At 41.0% G+C, this 21,969-nt stretch overlaps 1 protein-coding gene across 4 annotated transcripts in view; it reads left to right on the top strand.

Annotated features, from left to right (window-relative positions):
• meis2a (Meis homeobox 2a) overlaps positions 1 to 21,969 on the top strand; it is a 70,085-nt gene that overhangs the window by 33,894 nt on the left and 14,222 nt on the right. For all 4 annotated transcript variants that reach the window (XM_067367563.1, XM_067367565.1, XM_067367564.1 and 1 more), the window contains exon 9: positions 13,323 to 13,399. In XM_067367563.1, the coding sequence (XP_067223664.1) occupies positions 13,323 to 13,399 (77 nt within the window). The remainder of the gene's footprint in view (positions 1 to 13,322; positions 13,400 to 21,969) is intronic.

Genomic DNA, 21,969 nt, shown 5'->3' with positions numbered 1-21,969 from the left:
GGGGGGGTGAATCATACATTTCCATACAGGCACAAATCTCTGCCACCTCGGGGCTCCGCTGTGCACTATCACCGCCTCGCAATCCTCTTAGCCACGGCTTTTTGTCTTTCTTCACCCACCAGCTACCCTCCGACATGTAAAGCATATCAAACTTTACCCTGGCTTATGTCGTGCATTCACTGCTGTTTGTCCTTATGTTTGTGGCTGCCAGGCCGCCCACCGTTTCCTCCAGATTACTCCGCTCTGTTTCTCTCTCTTCCTCCCATCTGACGTCAAATGCACGTGATGCAGGCGCAGGAGTGAGCGCGTCCCCACAGGTGTATCTCAGTTACCTAAGGAGACAGTCACAGCAGCCAATTCTGTCCACAGGTGGCTCTTTGCGCATCAAGAGGAGGGCTCGTGAGCCCAGCGGTTAGCTCTAGTTTCAGAGCTGCCCCAACTGGCGGTCATTGTATACATCCTCCTCTACATCTACACCTCCACACAAGAGGCTCTCTTTCTCTCTCTGTGCCATGTTTATCTTCTTCCTCTGTCCTGGTTCAGTGCTGCAGGTCACCTTTCTTTCTGTTCGGCTTTCGTGTGCCTCCCCCCGGTCAGCTGTGCTGCTGTTTGCATTAGGGATCTTTGATAAAATCTCCATAGGGACCTGCTCTAGTGCTCACACCATTTCCTGGCTGCTGCTTTCATTGTTTGTCCCGTTCACATGGGGGAACGTACAACTCCCACCTGAATTCAATAAAACGTTGACGCTTCTTGGCGTGGCAAATAGCAGACAGTTCATTTTTCATTCAGCAAAATCTCCTCAAAAGGAAGCAAAGACTGGCTGTTTCATTAAGTGGCCCATCCAGGCAGACACGTGCACCACAGCAGAGCCCATGTTTACCCAAGCAAGTGTGCATATTAGAACGGAATCCATGGAGAGATTAATGGGCTACTGCCTCTGTACCATTGATTATCTAAACGCCATTTTTCCCTCTTCCTGCACACATATTAAAAAGTAATGAAGCCTATGGAGGAAAAGGAAGGCAAGACTTCACGCATCATTTTATGTTATCTGTACTCTAACGGTGAGGAATCTCTTTAAGGCATGTTTTGAGCAGAATTAAGTAAACAAATGTGGATTGAGCTTTTGAAACAAGCTGTGCCGACTAGAAAAATGTTCTTTTGCAAAGAAGAGCCCCTGACACATGGAGGAGACTCTGCAGATGTTAGCAATTTTGCTGTGTAGCTTCCCCAACCTTACAACGAGGCCGCAATTACTGCAATGGATTTGGTAACTAGTGACAGTAATGGAAATGTGGAAGAACATCAGAAGCACCCAGGATTAGAGCGATCTACAAAGCCAGTTCAATAGTATATCATACGTCCCTAAACAAGTGGCTCTTGGTGGTTTTCCATGGTATGCCTTTTATTTGCAAAGCATGGACGTTTCCACCAGCACCGTGCATCTCCATTCTGTATTCCTTTGCTGAAAGGGTGGGGGTGGCCTCTTTCAGGGAAATAACTTCCTGAGACATTACGTGAATCAGCAGACAGCCTTATGGCCCAGACCTTCCCAAGAGTCTAAATGCTGGAGTTAAAGGTGAGGAACCACATTGAAAACATGATGGGAAACAGTTTTTCCTGCCCTGCAGAGCTTTATTTTGAATGCTCTTGGCTTCATTTGGTTTTAGTATGTGGTAATGACTTCTGCACTAGATCTTCCTCTACAGAGCCCAACCCTCAATGGCATAGCCATTACTGAAGCACTTTCACCATTATAGAGGCACGCCGCTCGATTCCCGTCAGTCAAAGTTGACTGTACTGACTGCACTGAATCATGAATTATTGTGCAGCGGTGCGAGGGTAAGGGGGGGGGGGGGGGAGATTTAGAAGTAATAGCAGATAAAATACACAAACACACTGTGTAAAGAACACAACAACAGCTGTCTTACACCTCAAGCAGGCTTCTCTGCAAAGTGATTGGAGAGGAGTGGGGCTTGGGTTACATTCCTGAGATGGGGATGGCTGGTGTTGGTTTCAGAGGTGGGGGCAGGTGGTGGGGGTGGAGACAGCTCAACAAGTTGTTGAAAAGAACACAGACGCTTGTCATCAGCCTCCAGAGCAGGGAGCCATCTGAGTGCATTTTAGTCGCAGAGGTTAATGACCTCCCTTTGCTCTTCCGTCCTGCTGGAGTCCAGTGCACCAGCAGCACTCTGCTGTGTTTGAGCTTGCAGTTCTTGCTTGTGGCCTGGATCAGCCCAAAAAGCTGTAAGTGGATCCTGACAATCCCTTTTTATCTTTCCCTCTAGGGCAGCGCGTAAACTTTCAGAGTAACGACGGTGTTTGGATTACTGTAGCTCCCTTTGATGCCTCAGTATGCACCATGCAAAGTGCAGAAAGAAGAAAGACAGAGAGAGAACTGATATGTACTCTTTTATTTGCCAGTTTAGTGGACGCTTTCTCATCCAAAGGGACCTACAGTACATTTACAACAAGGACTGTCCACCCAAACCAATGTGGGGTCAAGTTCCTTGCTCAAAGGCACAGTGATAGGGAAACTCAATCCTGTCATGAATCACTCCTTTTGGGGTTTGAACAACCCTGCATTTATTGCACAAGTTGTTAATCTGCTCTGATAGATTCAAGGTTGCAATTCTCATCAACCTTTTAAGTTTCAAACTTCCTTTCTACCTGTTCAGTTTCATTAGTTAGGTAACCTTTAGCTAAATAAAAAATAAGAAAGCCTGCTACATTTCTTATTTGAGCTGCCTGTTGACCCCCATCCACTAATAAACGGTAAGCTGAGCAAGCTGTTGGTCATCCTCTCATGGGATTTTTGGGTAGCTGCCAGTTTCCTGCTTGCTTTGTCAGTGGATAAAGTCAGTAACAAACGAGAAGCCTACAGCCAAGCCGGTCAGTCAGGTCAGAGGTCAGCAGACCTCAGGGCAGGATTGTGCAGAGGAGCACTATGGGGAGAGCACAGGCAGCTGGAATGCACTGAAAAGGGGCCCTTTGCTCTGTTCCTTAGCTCTACTGCTCTTAGAGCCATTAAAACTCTTCATACATCCCTTAGTCTAGAGCATCAAGAGTGGAGAGTCCCCAGGGCTCATAGCAATCCACTGCCTGAGTCTGTAGTACTGACGCCCGGGTATGAATTGAGCTTTGCTTTGGTTCCGTCAGTTGTCTCGTAAGGTTTCTGCGATCATGACTGCGAGAGATCTTTTTCTGTCCTGCTTCAGTTGACTTGATCGTTTTAGTTTACTGAAAACCTCCATGGCGGCCTCTCTATGCTGATACATTGTTTAGTCCTTTTGGAGAGCCAACTAAATGGGCGCCATGCTTGACTTCTGCATTTTTAGCATCATTAACCTACAGGAAATTGCCCCTGCAGCTGTTTGCCGGCTGCTTGGTTGCTCCACATTCCCAGCTAATGGCTAAACATCGAGGTTTCCTCTACTGTGAGTTTTGACTGTAAAGCAGATTTGACAACTTGAATTTGCTGGTGCAACAGATGAAACATAACATTACAGGTTTAGATCTTTGGATTATTCTTTTTCGACTACTGGTAAAAGATGCTATAATGCCATTAATTGCTGCTCCCAAACCAAGCAACAGAGACAGCGTGTGTAAATAACCCTTTGCCTTATTAAGAAAGCTTACTAAGCTAAATGATATGTGCAGTGTATATCTTAGATTAGCCTGTTCTATTGCCTTGTCCTTCAGTATCAAATGCCAGCACAAGAGGATTCTTACAATAATGTGTGCTGCCAAGACCCGCTTGCATAAAAGGGGTTGGCTGGAATATTGAAGGGTTGGTGAACTACTTTGTTGCCTGCAAGGAGAATGACCCTGTTGTTCTTTGGCTGCCCAGTGGCCTTTTGGACAACATTTCTGTTCTCCAGCCCAGTCCATGTACCCCACGAGCAATAAACATCCTTTTCTCTCTCTCATGCAGGCAAAATATATTAAAGAATAGCGTAAGTAAGTCTTGCCCTGTGGGATGGTGGGGGCAAGACAGCAGTTAGCCATAGGTAGTAGCCCAGTGGCCTAATGAACGTGACCCATGAGGTCTCGGCTCCGTTGCTCACGGGTGCCATCTAGACTAATCAAGTCATTACAGACTGGTGAAGGCAGTGACAAGAGAGAATTCTTGCTCTGTGCACCCTCAGTATTTTGGATGAGCAGTGCATTGTTGCCTCTATCTTGTTAGGCCAGATATCTAAAGATATTTTTTTTTATCGTTTTAGTTGTGAATTTGTTCTGAGGCCAGCCGGTTGTTTGCCTTATTTCACAGGCTTTCATTTTACAGTGTGAACTCCGGTCATGTTTATCTACTTGATTTGCCAATTTGCCTCTGAGCATGAGTGGTCACATGACTTTATGACAGCAGTAGTGTCAACTGACAAGACTTCTGCACTGCTCTCAACTCCCATTCACTTTCCCTTCCACTTTTTCCAGTGTGAAATGAATCCGTTTGAAAACCGCTGTTAAGACAGGGAATGCTTCTCAATCTGCATGCAGTTAAAAATAGCCAGTTGATGACAGAAGCTGCTGCAAAAATTAAGTTAAACTCCCTGTCCCAGAAGTGTTTGACTGATCAGGTGGAAAGACAAATTCTAGGGCTGTTGTGGTGAGACTTTAATTTGGTCAAATGTACACCCTAAAGCCAGAGGGTTAAGAGGATGAGAGGAGATTCAGTATATCTTCTGTTCCCCTTTCCCTACGCAAGGACATGGAGATCAGGTTCCTCCCCTTGAAAGAGCCGACTGGCCGCGTCTGTAAGAGAAGCCATGAACCTGATCTGATGATTAACTAGCCTCATCACTATGGCTGTGGGCCACATCCAGACACACACACATAGAAGAGGTTTTTTTGTGTGTGTCCAAATCACAAGGTCTACACAAACCCCCACTGCTTTACACCCTTCACATTCACTCTTATTAGTGGGATTTGCCGAGTCAAGCATCAATATTAATGCTACTCCTAGTCAGTGTTAGTGATTTGCGAACTTCAGAACATAACCATTTGTGCTTCACTTCATCTAAAGAGGCACAGGACCTATATTCAATGCTGTTAGACTCATTGTTTTTTTCCTCACGGGCAGAAAGCAAGCATCATAACCGAGAGAGCACATGTCAGTTGCTAGAGCAGTTACAGCTAACAACAGCCGTTAAAGAGCAAAACTTTTCTCTAATTGTTTGTATCTCTCAATGTGTGTTTTGCTGTGTGTGTATCTCTCACTGCAGTGGGTGTGTGTTTGTTCCCCTGTGCGGTTCTCTCTGACGGCCTTGAGAATGGGAGTGATTGATTTTTAGCACTAATGCTTGTTTACCCTCAGCAACTGCGTTCCAGGCCAACCTCACGGGGGTGCCCACCTCCTCCACACACCCCTCCCAGCATCCCCCTCCGCCTGGCCTTGCCAATCCATGTTTTTTGCGGGGCAACAGTTTGCTTGGCAGGCAAATTGATAGCTAGAGTCGCTCTAGAACCTTGCACCATCTTCAGTGAACATAAATTATTGGTGTAGAGCAAACAGGGGGGCTGGCGGCAGTCCAGCGGCTCCGAGCCCAGCCCAGCCAGCAATTGTTGTGGGGGCACAGAGAGAGAAAGAATGAGAGAGAGAGACATATGAAGAGAGGGAGTCTAGCTGCTCTCCTCAATAGCTTTTCATGGTGCGCTGGGCTCCAGGTGCCCCTTTGAAGCCACATAAATTGAAACTGTTTTACCTCTGAAAAAAAAAAAAAACACGAAAAAAAAATCAGTCACGACCGAATCTGATCCCAGAGCTGCACGAAGAAGGGTTTGTTCATACGTGTGCATGCTGATGAACACAATGACTGCTGGTATGCACACATCGTTTGAGCATCAGGGGGTGTATTTGTGATTTCATAAAACCGAGGACGTGTTCTCTTTTGTGTGTGCGTGTGTGTGCGAGCGGGACAAGTTGCATTCTTGCCGACCTCCTCCTTGTTGTCTGGATGCAGCGTAGTGCTGAAGAAAATCAAACGCACACAAAACCCTACCTAAGCACACACATTTAACCTTAGACACACACAAACTACTAGAGTACATAGAAGCAAACTCCTTTTGTCCATCTTTTAAACAAAACAGTCTTTTAGCTTCTGTTCTGCTGAGCAGACATCAATCACAGCGCTGCTAACACACACAATGAGTCATTTCATAATCAAAGTTAACTTTCTAAACAAATCTGTCTTTCTCACAGTGTGAAATACTTACAACAAACACACCACATTACAATTATTCATGAATTTGCGTTGTAAAATGGGATATATATTATATTCAAATCAGTCTTATCAAAATAAACCTGCAGCCTTCATTTGGTTGGAATATCATGCTTGCAGAAACACACATATGTAAATGCATTATTAACAGCCTCTCTAAATTTAAAATGTGCCAATCTTTCTGCAGATTTCTGTGTAGCAGATATTAAAATGTCATTCTGGGCTTTGATTGATTTTATTGGGAGTCTGTGTTATCTTGCTGCGCTCAGTTTGATTAAACATACAGAAACGATCACAGTCAATTTGAGCTGCGCGTCACGGGGAAACTCAAATCCTTCAGCGATGATGGAGTAGTTGGAGAATAAATGAAATTGTTGTTAAGGGACAATGGAGTTATGAGAATGTGCCCTTCATTTCAGTTCCACAAACCTCCAAAACAGAAAAATAAAGTGCACAATATTGAGCGTGCTGTATGATTGTACAGCAGTATCTTGGCATATTATCGCCTTTGTCACATATTGTTTGTGTTAGCATGTTAGCATCTAGCTAAATGCATTACCTTAAAGGATTAGTTCACTTCAGAATTAAAATTTCCTGATAATTGACTCACCTTCATGTCATCCAAGATGCCCATGTCTTTCTTTATTCAGTTGGAAAAAAATGTTTTTTAGGAAAACATTCCAGGATTCACTGGGGTTCAACGGGTCCAAATGTCAGTTTCAGTGCAGCTTCAAAGAGCTCTACATGATCCCAGACGAGGAATAAGGGTCTAATCCAGAGAAACCATCAACCATTTTCTAAAAAAATTTAAATTATTTACTTTTTTAACCACAATTGCTCATCTTGCACTGCTCTGTGATGCTACTCGCATGACGTAATCATGTTGGAAAGGTCATGCTTGATGTAGGCAGAAGTACCACAGTAGGGTACTCCAACTTCAAAATCGTCCAACATCGTTGTATTACCTTTTATTGTAAAGTGCGTTTGACTTTGTAGACACTGGATCGCGTGACCTTTCCAACATGATTACGTCATGCGTGGCGCATCGCAGAGCAGTGCAAGATGAGCAATTGTGGTTAAATGTATATAATTTTTTTTTTTTTAGAAAATGGTTGATGGTTTCTCTAGATTAGACTCTTATTCCTCGTCTGGGATCATGTAGAGCTCTTTGAAGCTGCACTGAAACTGACATTTGGACCTTCAACCCGTTGAACCCTAGTGAAGTCCACTATATGGAGAAAAATCCTGGAATGATTTCCTCAGAAACATTAATTTTCTTTTCGACTGAAGAAAGAAAGACATGAACATCTTGGATGACATGGGGGTGAGTAAATGATCAGGAAATTTAAATTCTGAAGTGAACTAATCCTTTAAAGCTTAACATTTAAACTACTCACTCCAAAAGTACACTGCATCATTTGGCTGACTGTTTGTCCTCCTGAGCACTAATTCTTATCTCGCACATTATTTAGGATGGATATGTGAATTTGGCTGCAGCGACAGAGAGCTGTTCAGTAGTTCAGTTGGGGGATGTGCTGGGTTTCATTAGGTTGCAGGACTCTTTAATTCATTGCAGTCTGGCCTCATACTGATGAAGTCATTCATCAAGCTCACGGTCAGCCGCTCTGTTGGGGAGTGTGTGTGTGTGTGTGTGTGAAGGGGGGTTGATGTGTGTTTGGGGGCACTGGGGGTTCAGGCTCGACGTTACATTGAGTTGCGGTGAAGAGCACATCACACCCTGTAATTTAGCCAATAGAGTGCAAACACACATGCACACACATGCACTCTGGGAAATAAAATCGCCCCACATGCACTTGCCGCGGACTGTATGATGCACTGACACATCCCAGAGGACTCCTTCCCGAACCGCGTGTGTGCGTTCGGAATGGCGCAAGCAGCAAAAAGCCGGTGCCATTAACAGGCTGCAGCGTAATTAACAGTTGATTCGATCGCCGGCTAGCGCTGGCATCTGCAATAAAATAAGCTGCTCATTTTTCTGTCTAATAATTTATAGACTGCACCTCTTCACATTCTGTGGTCAGTCCGTTTCTCAGGATATTGCTCCGGCTCTTAGTAATTCACTCTATTGATTGAGTTTAAAGCGACAGGAACACTTTCAATCTTTCTCTGATCTCTCATGCTAAGTTTACTCTTCATCATGCTGTTAGCGTGTCATGCACACCGCTGGACGGAATTAATAATTCATATAAAGGTAGTGCTGTGTTCGGGTTTCACTTGTTTTGTCATTTGATGCTCTATTTTACAGTGCTAGACTCGACCTGCGATGCCATTCGGATGTGCATTACTCTGGTTTCACAGCTGTATTTACAGAACGCAAAATTTGGGATCCATTAAAAAATATATATATATTGAGGTACAATACTTTGCATAGGTTTCAATTTAAAAGTGTAAGATTGTGTGTACATTCATCCCCACCACATATGTGAAGCTAATTTCTCTGTGCATAACCCATATGCATATTCCCATCCAGGTTAAAACACCAGTACATGATAATACAGTTTGTGAATGCCATCACAGCCCAGAGTGAGTGGATAGTGCACACGCATTTGCGTTAATGTTTTTATATATCCCAGTATGTGCATGGGAAATCACATACACACATTTCCATGGCCGTTTGCACTGTTTACCAGGCCCAAGGTCTGTATTTACAGTGATTTGTGGAACAGAGCTCAATGAAACCGGATCTGTTGTATATTGTGTGTCTGCGGTCAGGATATCTTAAGCTGGCTTTGAAGGGTTTTAAGCGTTTTCTGTTTTTTTCCTGTCGGGGAGAAAAAGATATAATGTCATCTCACTTCTTCAAACGTGTCTTTGGTTAGTTTAAAGGGGTGGTTGATTATGATTTAGCTTTTTTAACTTTAGTTAGTGTGTAATGTTGCTGTTTGATCATAAACAACATCTGCAAAGTTACGACACTCAAAGTTCAGTGCAAAGGGAGATATATTCTTTTACAGAAATTACTGTTTAAGGACTACAACAAATGGCTGGTAGGGACTAAAACAAGCTTCTTCCCGGATTAGTGATATCATAAACCGCAAAATTTTACATAAACCCCGCCCCCAAGAACACACAACAAAGGGGGCGGGGCCATGTTGGGCTGCTTTAGAGAAGAGTAAGAGTTGTTGTAGTAGAGTGTTGTTGCCGTCATTTTACGCCGGACTGCTTCACAAACGAGGGTCAATTCAACACAAAAGATGAACATGACGGCACATTCTAGTGGATGAGTTGAATAAACTCCACAGCAACTACATCAATTTATCCACTAACCATTCAGAAACGTCTAAAAGTTGTAACTTCTTCCTGAGTCTCTCCATCAGTGTCGACTCCGGTTTGAACAATGTAAGGCTGAACACTGTTACTGACAATCCTCATTTTGTCTGCGTGAGATTCTCCAGCTTTGTTGTTGTTGAGCTGTTAAAGCTCCGCCCTCTTCTGGAAAGGGGGCGGGAGCAGCAGCTCATTTGCATTTAAAGGGACACACACAAAAATGGCGTGTTTTTGCTCAAACCCAAATAGGGGCAAATTTCAAATGCTATAATAAATGATCTGTGGGGGATTTTGAGCTGAAACTTCACAGACACATTGTGGAGACACCAGAGACTGATATTACATCTGAAAAGGGGCATTATAGGTCCCCTTTAAAACAGTATTTATCACTAATATGGGTTTGTTTTAAAGGCTGGCACATACCTGATTTATTTAATGCTTACTTTCAAAATTAACCAAAAATGTAAATAATTTGTTATTGATTAAAGGCTTTTGGCAGTTACCAATTGCAAATATATAATCTATATAATAATAATAATGACAGAGAACCCATCAGACAACCTGATGCTGTCAGTGAAACACACACACATGCACACACACACACGTGTATGTGCGCCTCACAGAAAAATGGACCTTGTCTTGCCAAGCATATGTCAGCACTTAGCAATCAAAAAATGTATTTCTATGTGCCCATTATCATATTTCTTTGTTAATGATTTTAGCATATTAAAAGCTCCAGTGTGCACAAGTAGAAATCTGATTCATGCGTCTCTTTTTCCTTCATTATTTGTTCAATCTTACAATTGTTTTCTAATTAATTGGACACATTCCTGAAATGTTCCCTCCTCCCGCTCTTTAATTAAACCTCGGCCGTTCGTTTCTCAACGTGAGCGCTCAGGGTCAAGATTCAGCAGCGTGTCAGTCCGGCTCATTTTTTATGGTTTTGTTCTTTGTGACTTTTTAAAAATTTGTAAGAATGACCTACTAGAAGAGAAAGACACCTTGTGTGTGTGTGCGTGTGCGTGTGTGTGGGCGCACATGTGAGGCGATGGCTGAATAAAAGCAGAGCGTGTGGTTTGTTTGGTTCTTAATCTGCCTCTTAAAGACATCTGTCAGTGCGGATCACTATTGTTCGTCATGCTTGAGACACGCACGGCACAAATTCAATCCTGCCATTTCTATCATGTCACATTTGGCAGATCAACAGTGACACAAATTGTATCATTGCATCCCGCGCTGGGATTGTGTTTGCAGGTGCGACTTCTGGCAATAAGAGACCTTTGCAGAAACGTCTTGCTTTAGCACTTGGCCTGCGTTCAGCACAACACAAGCTGAAGTCATTTCTCTAACCATCGAGGAAAGGAGGATGTTTTCCGTCTCCGAGCGATGCGTTTAATCTGACTGGAGAATTCACTGCGGTGCCGTATGGATCTGGTATATTCAGTGATTCTCCATACTTCCATTAATTGGTCCAATCCCGATTCAATTGCACTCCTCACCCCACTGATCTCTTATCATATTGTCTGTTTGCAAGACTCTAGCTTCAGTGTTAGGAGCTATTAAAATTTAACACATATTGCAGCAGATGTAAGTGACTGACATGCGTTCGAGCAGCTCATCCCTACAGGCCGTGCACAGCACACTGTGAATATCCTTTATTTATCACAGCGGATTCAATCCATCAGCTCGTTATTACAGTTATCTGTCAACTAAAGATTCACAGCCGTCGCATATAGAACAAGTACTTTTTTCTTTTTATTTAAAGGAATTTAAAAAAATTAAAGCATTTAAAGTAAACATTAAAAAATATATAGGCCTATAAAATATAATTCAAATGGATGGAAAGTTTATATGCAATTCAAATACATAAATCTTAAATTTAGGCCTTTTTTTGGAGCGAATAAAGGAAAAACAATTTGCAAATAATATTTTTATTTTAAAATATGCACACATTCACTCCTAATCATATTTGGCATACAAACATATTATTGTTTCTTGTCTCATCACATTCAGTTATGAATTACATGATCATGAAAATGTAATTCATTTTCACTATAAAGTCTAGTAGTTTGCATCACTGGATATTGCTGTTGGTTTTAAATTGAGCTCACACTCTTTCACTGATAGGACTGAAGTCGCACTGGAATTCATGTTAATCTGTAAAGTTATCTGATTGGTCATCTCAGTCTTTTTGACACTGACGAGTGCTGTTAGACCTCTGAGGCGCAGCAGCCAAAAAATGTATTTTATTCAACCTTTTGTCATCTTAACAAACAGAGCATAATGAAGTGCAGCATCATGGCCATTTCTATTGATTTGGGGACTCTGGTCCACAGCACCATTTCCACATGTAGCACAGCTATTCATTGTTTCTACTAGTCTTCTAGAAAAGTAGTCAACTATAGTTGGCGGTTGTTTAGTATGGAAGCTTGTTTCCGCCACTAAATTGAAAATTAAAAAGTGTAATTCTGCCTTTTTTTCTCAGAATTGTTTATATCTCGCATTTTTGTCTTTATAACACACAATTGCGAGTTTAAATCTCGCAATTCTGAGAAAAAAAGTAAGAATTGTGAGATTTGTGAATTATAAACTCACTCGCAATTCTGAGAAAAAACATTCTTCCCCTCACAATTGGACATTATAACGCACAATTGCGAGTTTGTATCTCACAATTCTGCCTTAATAACTCACGATTGTGAGTTTATATCATGCAATTCTGACTTTATGACTGTATCTCACAATTGACAACCCGATCTCACGGCAATTCGTATGCATTTTATGTGGCTAATTTGTACGAATTCATACAACCTCACTTGATAAATCATACATATTTTACGAGTTGCCAAATTCATATGAATTCGTACAAATGACCTACCTCTAACCCCGCCCCTAAACCCACCCGTCACTGGGGTTTAGGCAAATCATATAAATTTGTATGTGAGTGAGGTCGTATGAATTAGCCACCTTGTAAAATATTTACGAATTAGTCATGAGACAGCATTGCAATTGACTCCCTTCGGAGTTTGATTGACAGGCGATCTAACCAATCACAACACCGAATCCACCATTTTGTCCGACAAAGCAGTCAGGGGAGTTAGCAGATTAACGTCGATGGACTTGAACTTACATTAACATTTATTCATTTGGCAGACGCTTCTATCCAAAGCGACTTACAAGTGAGGAAAACAACAAGCGAGTCATCAAACTTGAAAAATGGTGTGCATTGACGTGTTTCCGCGATTGAAACAATGTTCCTTCTGATGTTCATTCATGTTTATTTGATGCTATAAATGAACTAGTATGAAGAGATGATTGATTCACGAGCCGGTTGAACTGAGGCGCTTCAGCGATCTGTCACGACACATTAAAGAGCCACTAAATGATATTTATTGTTTAAATTGCTTTAAAAATGACACCTTTTGAAATTTGAGACTTTCATATCAAAAGTAACCTCTTCTGTCTCGTCTGTCGACGCGTTGTCAGTGTCCTCTTTGCTCCGTCATGTATTTTCCAAACATTATGTGTGGCGTGAGAGCGGGATGGCTTGTCGGACGTAGCAACAGTAACTAAGGGGGGCGGGTGTTTGCGAACGGTCAATGCTGACTTTATATCACCCATTTCTGCCTTTATAACTTATAATCTCTAAAAATTCGCAATTACCTTTTTTATTTCATGGAGGAAACAAGCTTTCATAGTCATTTGCGTAATGTTTGCCTCATCTAGATGACTGGCAGTGCTCACACATCAGCGTGTCTGATCTTTCTCTGTTGTTTCCCATGATCCATGAGTCTCTCTTGTGTTCTCTTGCAGCACCCATATCCTTCAGAAGAACAGAAAAAGCAGCTCGCTCAAGACACGGGCCTCACCATCTTACAAGTAAACAACTGGTGAGTCGAATCACTTTTCATGTCTTTTACCAGCAGCGCTGACCATCGGAAAGCATTTGCGCACGGACCGTACTCGCCTTATCGCCGCGTCCCTTTGCCGCTCGACACACATTTTCATTCCCTTTGATGCATGAAGGGGAAGAGGACAGTGGTACACCTCCTCCCCAAGAGCCGAGCGCTCTCCCCGCCCCCGACCGGCGCTCCGTGCCGGATTACAGCTACAGCGCTCTGGCCGGCAGCGTCTTTGTAGATGGCTTAGCTCATAACTGGAGGTGGTGGATTAAATAAAATGATCACAGAGCCAAAGAAATGATACAGGAATTATTTATCAAAATACACGCACGGGCTCTTTTTTTATCGCTGGCTTAATTTCGTTCGCTACATTCTCCGGCCGATGTTCAGATTAATTGAGCTGACAGCTTCTTTTCAAAACACCGGGAAGGTATTTGCACGGATTTTCTGGCCTTACACAAACTTAATTATACGGAGCGCTATTTTATCAGTCTAATTCCGTGTAGTGGAGCTTCTATTTACAAATGAGTAGTCCCTGCCTTTTATTCACAGCTTCCCTTAATGTATTTATCAAAGCGGACTCATTTATGGAGCGCTCTATCTGTCGGGTACAGGCGGCGGCTCTCGGCTTTATCGGCCCGCGGGCCCGCGCACACCTCGGGGTCAATTGATTTTTTTGCTTTTGTGATTCATTTTTCCCCTACACCTCATTCTGTTGCCGGCTCACAATGAGCAGCGCGCCTGGAGAATGAGCTTGATTTGTCTGACCAGGTACTTAAATTGGCCACAGGAAGTGCCGTTATCTGCCTTTCACCCGCCTGGCGGTGTGGATGGCGTTTCAATTACAGCGGTAACCCAGCTTTCATGCCGTCACACACCTACAGCAGCAGAAAATTGAGTTGCTTTGCCTGTTTCATGCTGATTAATGCTGAAATAACCCGCAAACCCCACAAGAACCACACAGAGAGAACGAGCGAGGCTGGGTGAACGCTTTTAGTTTCAGACTACAGATACTGAGAGACCCGAGTGCTGTCTGTCTGTCTATCTATCTAACTATATATATATATATATATATATATATATATATATATATCTCAGGTCATGTCAGGTTGTTTTGTGTGTAATGCACTCAGATCTCGGTTAGATCCGTTCCATCCACCTGACATTCCTGCTGATGGGCCAAAAGCATCCCGGATTCCTCCTGTGATGGTCATTGTCCTGATCCTGCCTTTGATATAGAGCACAGGAGAGAGAGAGAGAGACAGGTTTGCGTGCTCTCTCAGGCTGGACGTCCTGAATCACGTCTTTGTTCGGAGGCACAATCAAACCTGGAAGCACAAGGGCGCTCTGTGTAATGTGTCAATAGACAGCGCGTCTCCTGCTCGGACAAGACCGTCTACCTCTCCATCTCTCTGTCTGTGCCCGTGGATCTGATCTTCTGCTCTGCATGTGTGTGACGGTCACTGGTGTTGGTGGTTCGTTATGTAGCTGATGGGTAATTAAATCTGAGACTGCTCAGCAATCCTGTCTGACCTCAGAGAGAGAGAGAGAGAGACGCTTCACACACCACACGACAGGAAAGTGCAGTTGCATCTGTGTGTTATTCTATCTGTCTAATCACATGCTGACAGCAACACGCCTCCTCTAAACACACACACACACACACACACACATCATTATGAGAGAGACAGAGACAGGTTTGTCTCTCGTTATTGGTCACTCTTGCAGTTGATTCTGCGAGTTCAGGAACTTCTGGATTTCTGTTAAAACTTTCTTGGAAATGTTATATGTATATTGTTTTAGGACACTTAAAATGCTAGATATGACATTAGACGAAGTATGTTTCAAGAATGATGATTTAAAATTTGATAAAAATGAAATTTGTTGGGAAAAACAAGAACGTTTATCGTCTTAATGTCCACCGGGCTAAAAGTGTATGAAGAAACACCAAATTATGTGTTTGTTTGGGTTTCTTCTGTCTCTTGCTCTTTATTGTCACTCATGGAAACTCATTTGACTAATGAGCTGACAAATGGAGTGGAATTGGTGACTTATGAATGACCTTTGCTTGATTTCATGGAGGTCTAACATTGCCATCTTACCTGAAGCCCACAGACACACACTCTTTGCTGTCCAGACTGAGGCGTAAACCAGTCTGAACCATCTCTGCTGGTCTTCGATCTGTCAGACCTTTATTTTGATCTGTTTTAGACTAGGACAACTGGAGAAACAATTTCATAACCCGCTCTCTTTCCCTCCCCGAACTCAAATGAGTCACGAACAAACAGATCAGCTTTATGTTTTTTATGACCGTTTCAGTTGGCGCAGCCAGCTGTTATGAAATTCAAAATAATGGCTTAATATTTTCCAAATGTAATGTAAAAAGTATAAACAGGCCTGTGAAGTTTTTATTTCCCTCCTCAGATCATGGGAAAGTCATTGAGTTTAAACACATGCAGTCCCAGTGTTATTTCAGCATCATTGAGATACTATTATTGTTTATCTTAAAGGATTAGTTCACTTCTGAATTAAAATTTCCTGATAATTTACTCACCCCCATGTCATCCAAAATGTTCATGTCTTTCTTTCTTCAGTTGAAAAGAAATTAAGGTTTTTGAGGAAATCATTCCAGGATTTTTCTCCATATAGTGGACTTCACTGGGGTTCAACGGGTTGAAGGTCCAAATGTCAGTTTCAGTGCAGCTTCAAAGAGCTCTACATGATCCCAGACGAGGAACAAGAGTCTAATCTAGAGAAACCATTGGCCATTTTCTAAAGAAAATAAAAATGATATACTTTTTAACCACAAATGCTCGTCTTGCACTGCTCTGAGATGCTCCACGCATGACGTAATCATGTTGGAAAGGTCATGTGTGACGTAGGAGGAAGTACTGATCCGGTGTTAAAGCGAACGTGCAAAGACTAAATAAAACAGCCTTTACAAAAAAAGGTAAAAACGATATCTGATGATTTTGGAAAAGAAAATGAGATGGTCACGCGTGACCTTTTCAACATGATTACATAATGTGTGGAGCATCACAGAGCAGTGCAAGACAAGCATTTGTAGTTAAAAAGTATATATATATATATATATATATATATATATATATATATATATATATATATATATATTTTTTTTTTTTTTTAGAAAATGGCCAATTGTTTCTCTAGATTAGACTCTTATTCCTCGTCTGGGATCATGTAGAGCTCTTTGAAGCTGCACTGAAACTGACATTTGGACCTTCAACCCGTTGAACCCCAGTGAAGTCCACTATATGGAGAAAAATCATGGAATGATTTCCTCTTAATTTCTTTTCCACTGAAGAAAGAAACACATGAACATCTTGGATGACATGGGGGTGAGTAAATGATCAGGACATTTTAATCCCTAAGTAATCCTTTAACTAATCCTTTATATTTTGAATCAATAGTTTTGTTGTGTTTTTGTCATTTTTTTATATATATATATATATATATATATATATATATATATATTTTTTTTTTTTATTATTTTTCATTTCAGTTGAAGTTCTTTTATTGCATCAAATTAAACTAAATGCAAATGATGATTTCAGTTTAAGAGATGATTTTTTTTATTTTTTTTATGGTTTTAGTGGACTACACGAGCCCTGCGGTGTCTCTCTCTGTGTTGCACACGGGCAGAATGATGACTGAAGTTGCTGGTTATCCATTTAACTTTGACCTAGATGAGACTGTCGAGTCTTTTTTTGGACTCTCACGGGACGCGGCAGTGTCCGTTCTCTCTTAATATACAGCACGAGAGGACGAGTGGAGACAAGCTGCTGCCAGAGAACATCATCGGCATCGCTTGCATTTAGGGACCACTAATTGGCAGTTAATTAGCAGAATTGACTCAGTTGTTGCTTCCCAAGTGCCAGCCTCCGCCCGCTCCAGCTTCATTTGATCTGATATCTCTCACAGCGCCAGAGCGCTGATCCGCTTTTAGCATACGAGTCTACATCTGGCCAATGTGCGGCTCACATTCAGGCCAAACCGTCACTCGAAGCCTCTGACGTCACGTTCACTCTCAGCTGTCGGAGAGGGAAACTCCTGCTACTTACTGTCATATCTGTGCTGGTCTGATGTGTTCCTGCCTTGTTTTCCAGTACAAATATCTACACATTCTTAAATCAAGATACATGTTCTTATGACATAAGACAAAAAGTCTTGAATGTAATGTATCAAAATTAAGTGCGTTCATGCAGTAACAATTTACAATTGGTTAACATTAGTAAATGCATTAGTTAACATTAACTATGAGAAATATATTTTTTACAGGATTTATTGACTTTTGTCAGTTAATACAAACACAGTTGTTCATTGTGTCTTCATATTATTTCAGAGTGAATTAACTAATGTTAACGGAAATAACTTTGGATCATACAAATGCTGAGATTAACATTAACCTAGAGTCACTTAATCTTAATATCTTCAGTCATTTTGCATCTCCAGTAAATGTATTTTGATTTATGAATGTTTCGATATTTGTGCTGCACTGTAAACCTGAATAAGTTGGGCTAACTCAAAACATTTGAGGTAATCAGTTACATCATTTTTTTTTTAGATATAATGTTCCCAATTTTAAGTAAGCAGAACTATCAAGTTTTGAGTTTGTAGTACTCATGCATGTTAATTGCTCCTAACTTGAAGTACTGAGTTATCAAACTACATTTTGACAGTAATTAACATAAAATATTTACCTAATTAACTTTTTGAGTTCTTGCAAATCAAATGAGTTATTTACTTCACTGTAAACCCGAAGTTGTCAGAACTTAAAAAAGTTGAATGATGATTTTTTAAGTAAAGAAACTCAAAGTTTAAGATTTTTATTTTGTACTGATACATTTTTATTATTCTTAACTTGAAATATTTGAGTAAACTAATTTATATATTGAACTTAAAATGATCAGGTTATCTTAATGTAAATATTTAACCAAGTAATTCACATTCGTTTTTAGTAATTGCACAAAATAACACTTAATTTTAGCATTTACTCTCCCTTTCAAGTGCTATGGGCAAAGCATGCAGAAATTAAAGTTAAGTTCTAAATATGTCAGTTCTGTGAACTCAAAAGAAAAAGAAAGTTCTAAATACTCATGACAGTTCGTTTAACTGAACTAATTTAATTTAAGTTTGTCCTACTCAAACCAATTAAGTATTTTGAGAGTTAGGGTTTACAAACAAGACAAAAACACTGAGGAAATAATGTTGTGAAGCTGTGTGCGAATGAAGGTGAGACGGTGCACTGGGGTGAAGCGGTTTTATGTTCTGGGATGGTGCGTTTTGTTTCGAGGGAGAAACAAATGGAGAAAGATTGAAGAAAGAAAAGAAGGTGAATAAGTGGGTTAATTTATATGGTTTGCAGCGGCGGCACATCACATGCGGCCGTCTGACGCAGCGCTGTAGGATCGTGCTGCGCCTCAGGCCATCTGTGAGCGGAATAGCAATTTTATTACATTGTCATTAAAGCAATTTCACAGCAGTATTGTTTGTTAATGAGAAGTCGCAAACGAGGAGAGATGTCACGGGCAGGAGTAGCATCGAGCTTTTCTATCTGCTCTTTTTATATATCACTGAAAAATAAATGCGCACTCACCCTTCCCATCTGTCTCTGGGCTCTGGCTTGTAAAAGGGAAACCCACTTAAAGCTGAAATATAAAGTCTGTACTGCCAAGGTTGTGTTTATGAGCTGCCGTTGGACTTTAGTGTTCACTGCTCTGCTAGTTGGACTTCATATACGGAGCACTAACGTTCAGCTGAATCCAGTGTGTCTCTGGTCTCAGACTAGCAGAAACCTGATTGTTTTGGTTGTGTTCGTTCGGGACTCTGCTGGTCCTGGCGAGGATGTATGGCTGAGAGCTTCCTGTGTTTCACCCTCAGACGGATCAGTTGGCTTTTTCCAGTTATTTATAGAGGCAGATCTGCTGCTCCTAACACAGAGGATGAGGGAAATACAGCCCACATTAGTGAAATAAAGCCTGAGAGAGAGAGTGAGAGAGAGAGTGGGGCGTCTTTCTGCTGACTCTGCAGATGAACATAGTGTGAGCTGGGAGGAAGTTAAGAGGAACAGAGAGAGAGAGAGAGAGAGAGAGAGACCCTGGAGAGAAGCACGACTGACAATCAGGATTTGAAGAAACGAGTTTATCAGTTTCAGGCTGAAGAGGTTTGTGGGATTTTGGGGGCATTTGGAGGGCTTCATTCTTCATAAAATAGGGCGTGAAACTCTTCTGAAATTATTTTTGCTCTTGTTCAACGAATAGCTGGTAAAAATATCTGCTGGATTTTCAAAAAACACTGATCCTCAGCCTCCGGAGGTCCAACTAAATATGTTTTATTATTAATTGTTATATAAGGTTGCAATCTTTGCAGCCAAAATTTGGGAGATGTCTAAATGCTTTTGTAATAAAGTTATTATTTTTATATTTTCTAGAAATAAACAAACAATAAAATAATTGGATTTTTATAAAAGATAGATAGATAGATTAGATTAGATTAGTATGGATAGAAAGAAGAAAAATAGATGGATGTATGGATAGAAAGATGGGTGCATAGATAGAAAAATGTATAGATAGATAGATAGATAGATAGATAGATAGATAGAAAAATGGATGGATGGATGGATGGATAGAAAGAAGAAAAATAGATGGATGTATGGATAGAAAGATGGTTGCATAGATAGAAAAATGGATAGATGGATAGATAGATAGATAGATAGATATAGATAGATAGATAGATAGATAGATAGATAGATAGATAGATAGATAGATAGATAGATAGATAGATAGATAGATAGATAGATAGATAGATAGATAGATAGATAGAAAAATGGATGGATGATAAAAAGAAGAAAAATAGATGGATGTATGGATAGAAAGATGGTTGCATAGATAGAAAAATGGATAGATAGATAGATAGATAGATAGATAGATAGATAGATAGATAGATAGATAGATAGATAGATAGATAGATAGATAGATAGATAGATAGAAAAATGGATGGATGGATAGAAAGAAGAAAAATAGATGGATGTATGGATAGAAAGAAAAATTGATAGATTTATAGATAGATAGATAGATAGATAGATAGATGTATAGATAGAAAAATGGATAGATAGATAGATAGATAGAAAAATGAATAGATAGATAGATAGATAGATGTATAGATAGAAAAATGGATAGATAGATAGATAGATAGATAGATAGAAAAATGAATAGATAGATAGATAGATAGATAGAAAAATAGATAGATAGATAGATAGATAGATAGATAGATAGATAGATAGATAGATAGATAGATAGATAGATAGATAGATAGATAGATAGATAGATAGATAGATAGATAGATAGATAGATAGATAGATAGATAGATTCACTAATGGATGCAGATTTAGTCTAAATGAAGCTGTCACTCAGTATAGCACCAGCTTGTACTTTTTAATAAACCTGTATTTCCCATAAGAAAAATATTTGTGTAATATTTTTTCTTACGTTAACAAAGACCCTTGAGCCTCGTGCCTTTATTGCTTTAAAAAGTAACGAGTCTTTCTCATACAGTCTCAAACACAAGCCGTACCTGAGATCTGTTTTCCCAGGATTCAATTTATCGCCCATTCTCTGAGCTACACATGCCAGCAGCGCCATCATAAATTAATACCTCACGTTTGTTTACTGAAGCGCGTCGTGTCAGCGAGCGGAGATGTTCTGGATGAGCTACCAGCAGAAATTATGCCAAAACGCGACGCGCTCTGGACCAACTCCAAACTGTGTTCACACACACCAACGGTGAAATAAAAGCAGGCCCTTTAAATGTCTCTCTCAGTGGACACCGCAGCCTCTCGTCTCTCATTATCAGTTCGCACACACCCGCCCGCGTGGTTCTTCTCAGCGTGAGACGGGACTGTGTGGCGAGAGACCGAGAGGAGCAGCGCGAGAGAGAGGGTGTTGAACCGTGGGCCCCTTTAGGGTCTGAGAGAATGGGCTGATTTTGAGATTGAATGGGGTGACGGGGGTGTGCGAGGGTAATGACAGAGTCCTCGCAGGCGGCAGTAAGTGAAAGGAGGTTAATTGAGAGGTTTCACTGATGACGGGCAGATCTCGGGCGCAGGTGCCCTGCAGCGGCTCCTCGCCGTAACTTACACTCCACTTTAACCAGCATCACCCTGTGTGTACGTCTGTGTGTGTGTCTCGTCGTACGACACCAGGCCTCACGTCAAAGACAAAATCAATTTTATAAGCAGGCAATCCATCATTTTTTATGTTTTAACAATGATTTTTAAAAAATAGTTTTGCTTTTGTAAAATAACATATGCTTCTTTTGAGAGTTTGTTGTGCAGTGATTCCACCAGACTGAGAAAAACTGGTGTAGGATTTACTTCGAAACAATTTTCAACTCTCAGTGAATCCAGGAACTGATCAAATGTACAGTGCTTAATATTTTTGAGTTTTATTTAAGTTTTGGTGTCAGTAAGATTAAAAATACAAAGTGGCAACATTTCCCTAGAGAGAGAAAGACTCGTGTCGGGTCAGAGCGGTGGCGAG

The sequence above is a fragment of the Chanodichthys erythropterus genome, chromosome 18, assembly GCF_024489055.1.
Source record: "Chanodichthys erythropterus isolate Z2021 chromosome 18, ASM2448905v1, whole genome shotgun sequence".
In the NCBI taxonomy this organism is placed as follows: Eukaryota; Metazoa; Chordata; class Actinopteri; order Cypriniformes; family Xenocyprididae; genus Chanodichthys; species Chanodichthys erythropterus.
The sequence above is the reverse complement of the archived record's forward strand: the minus strand, read 5'-3'. Positions and strand labels throughout refer to the sequence as shown.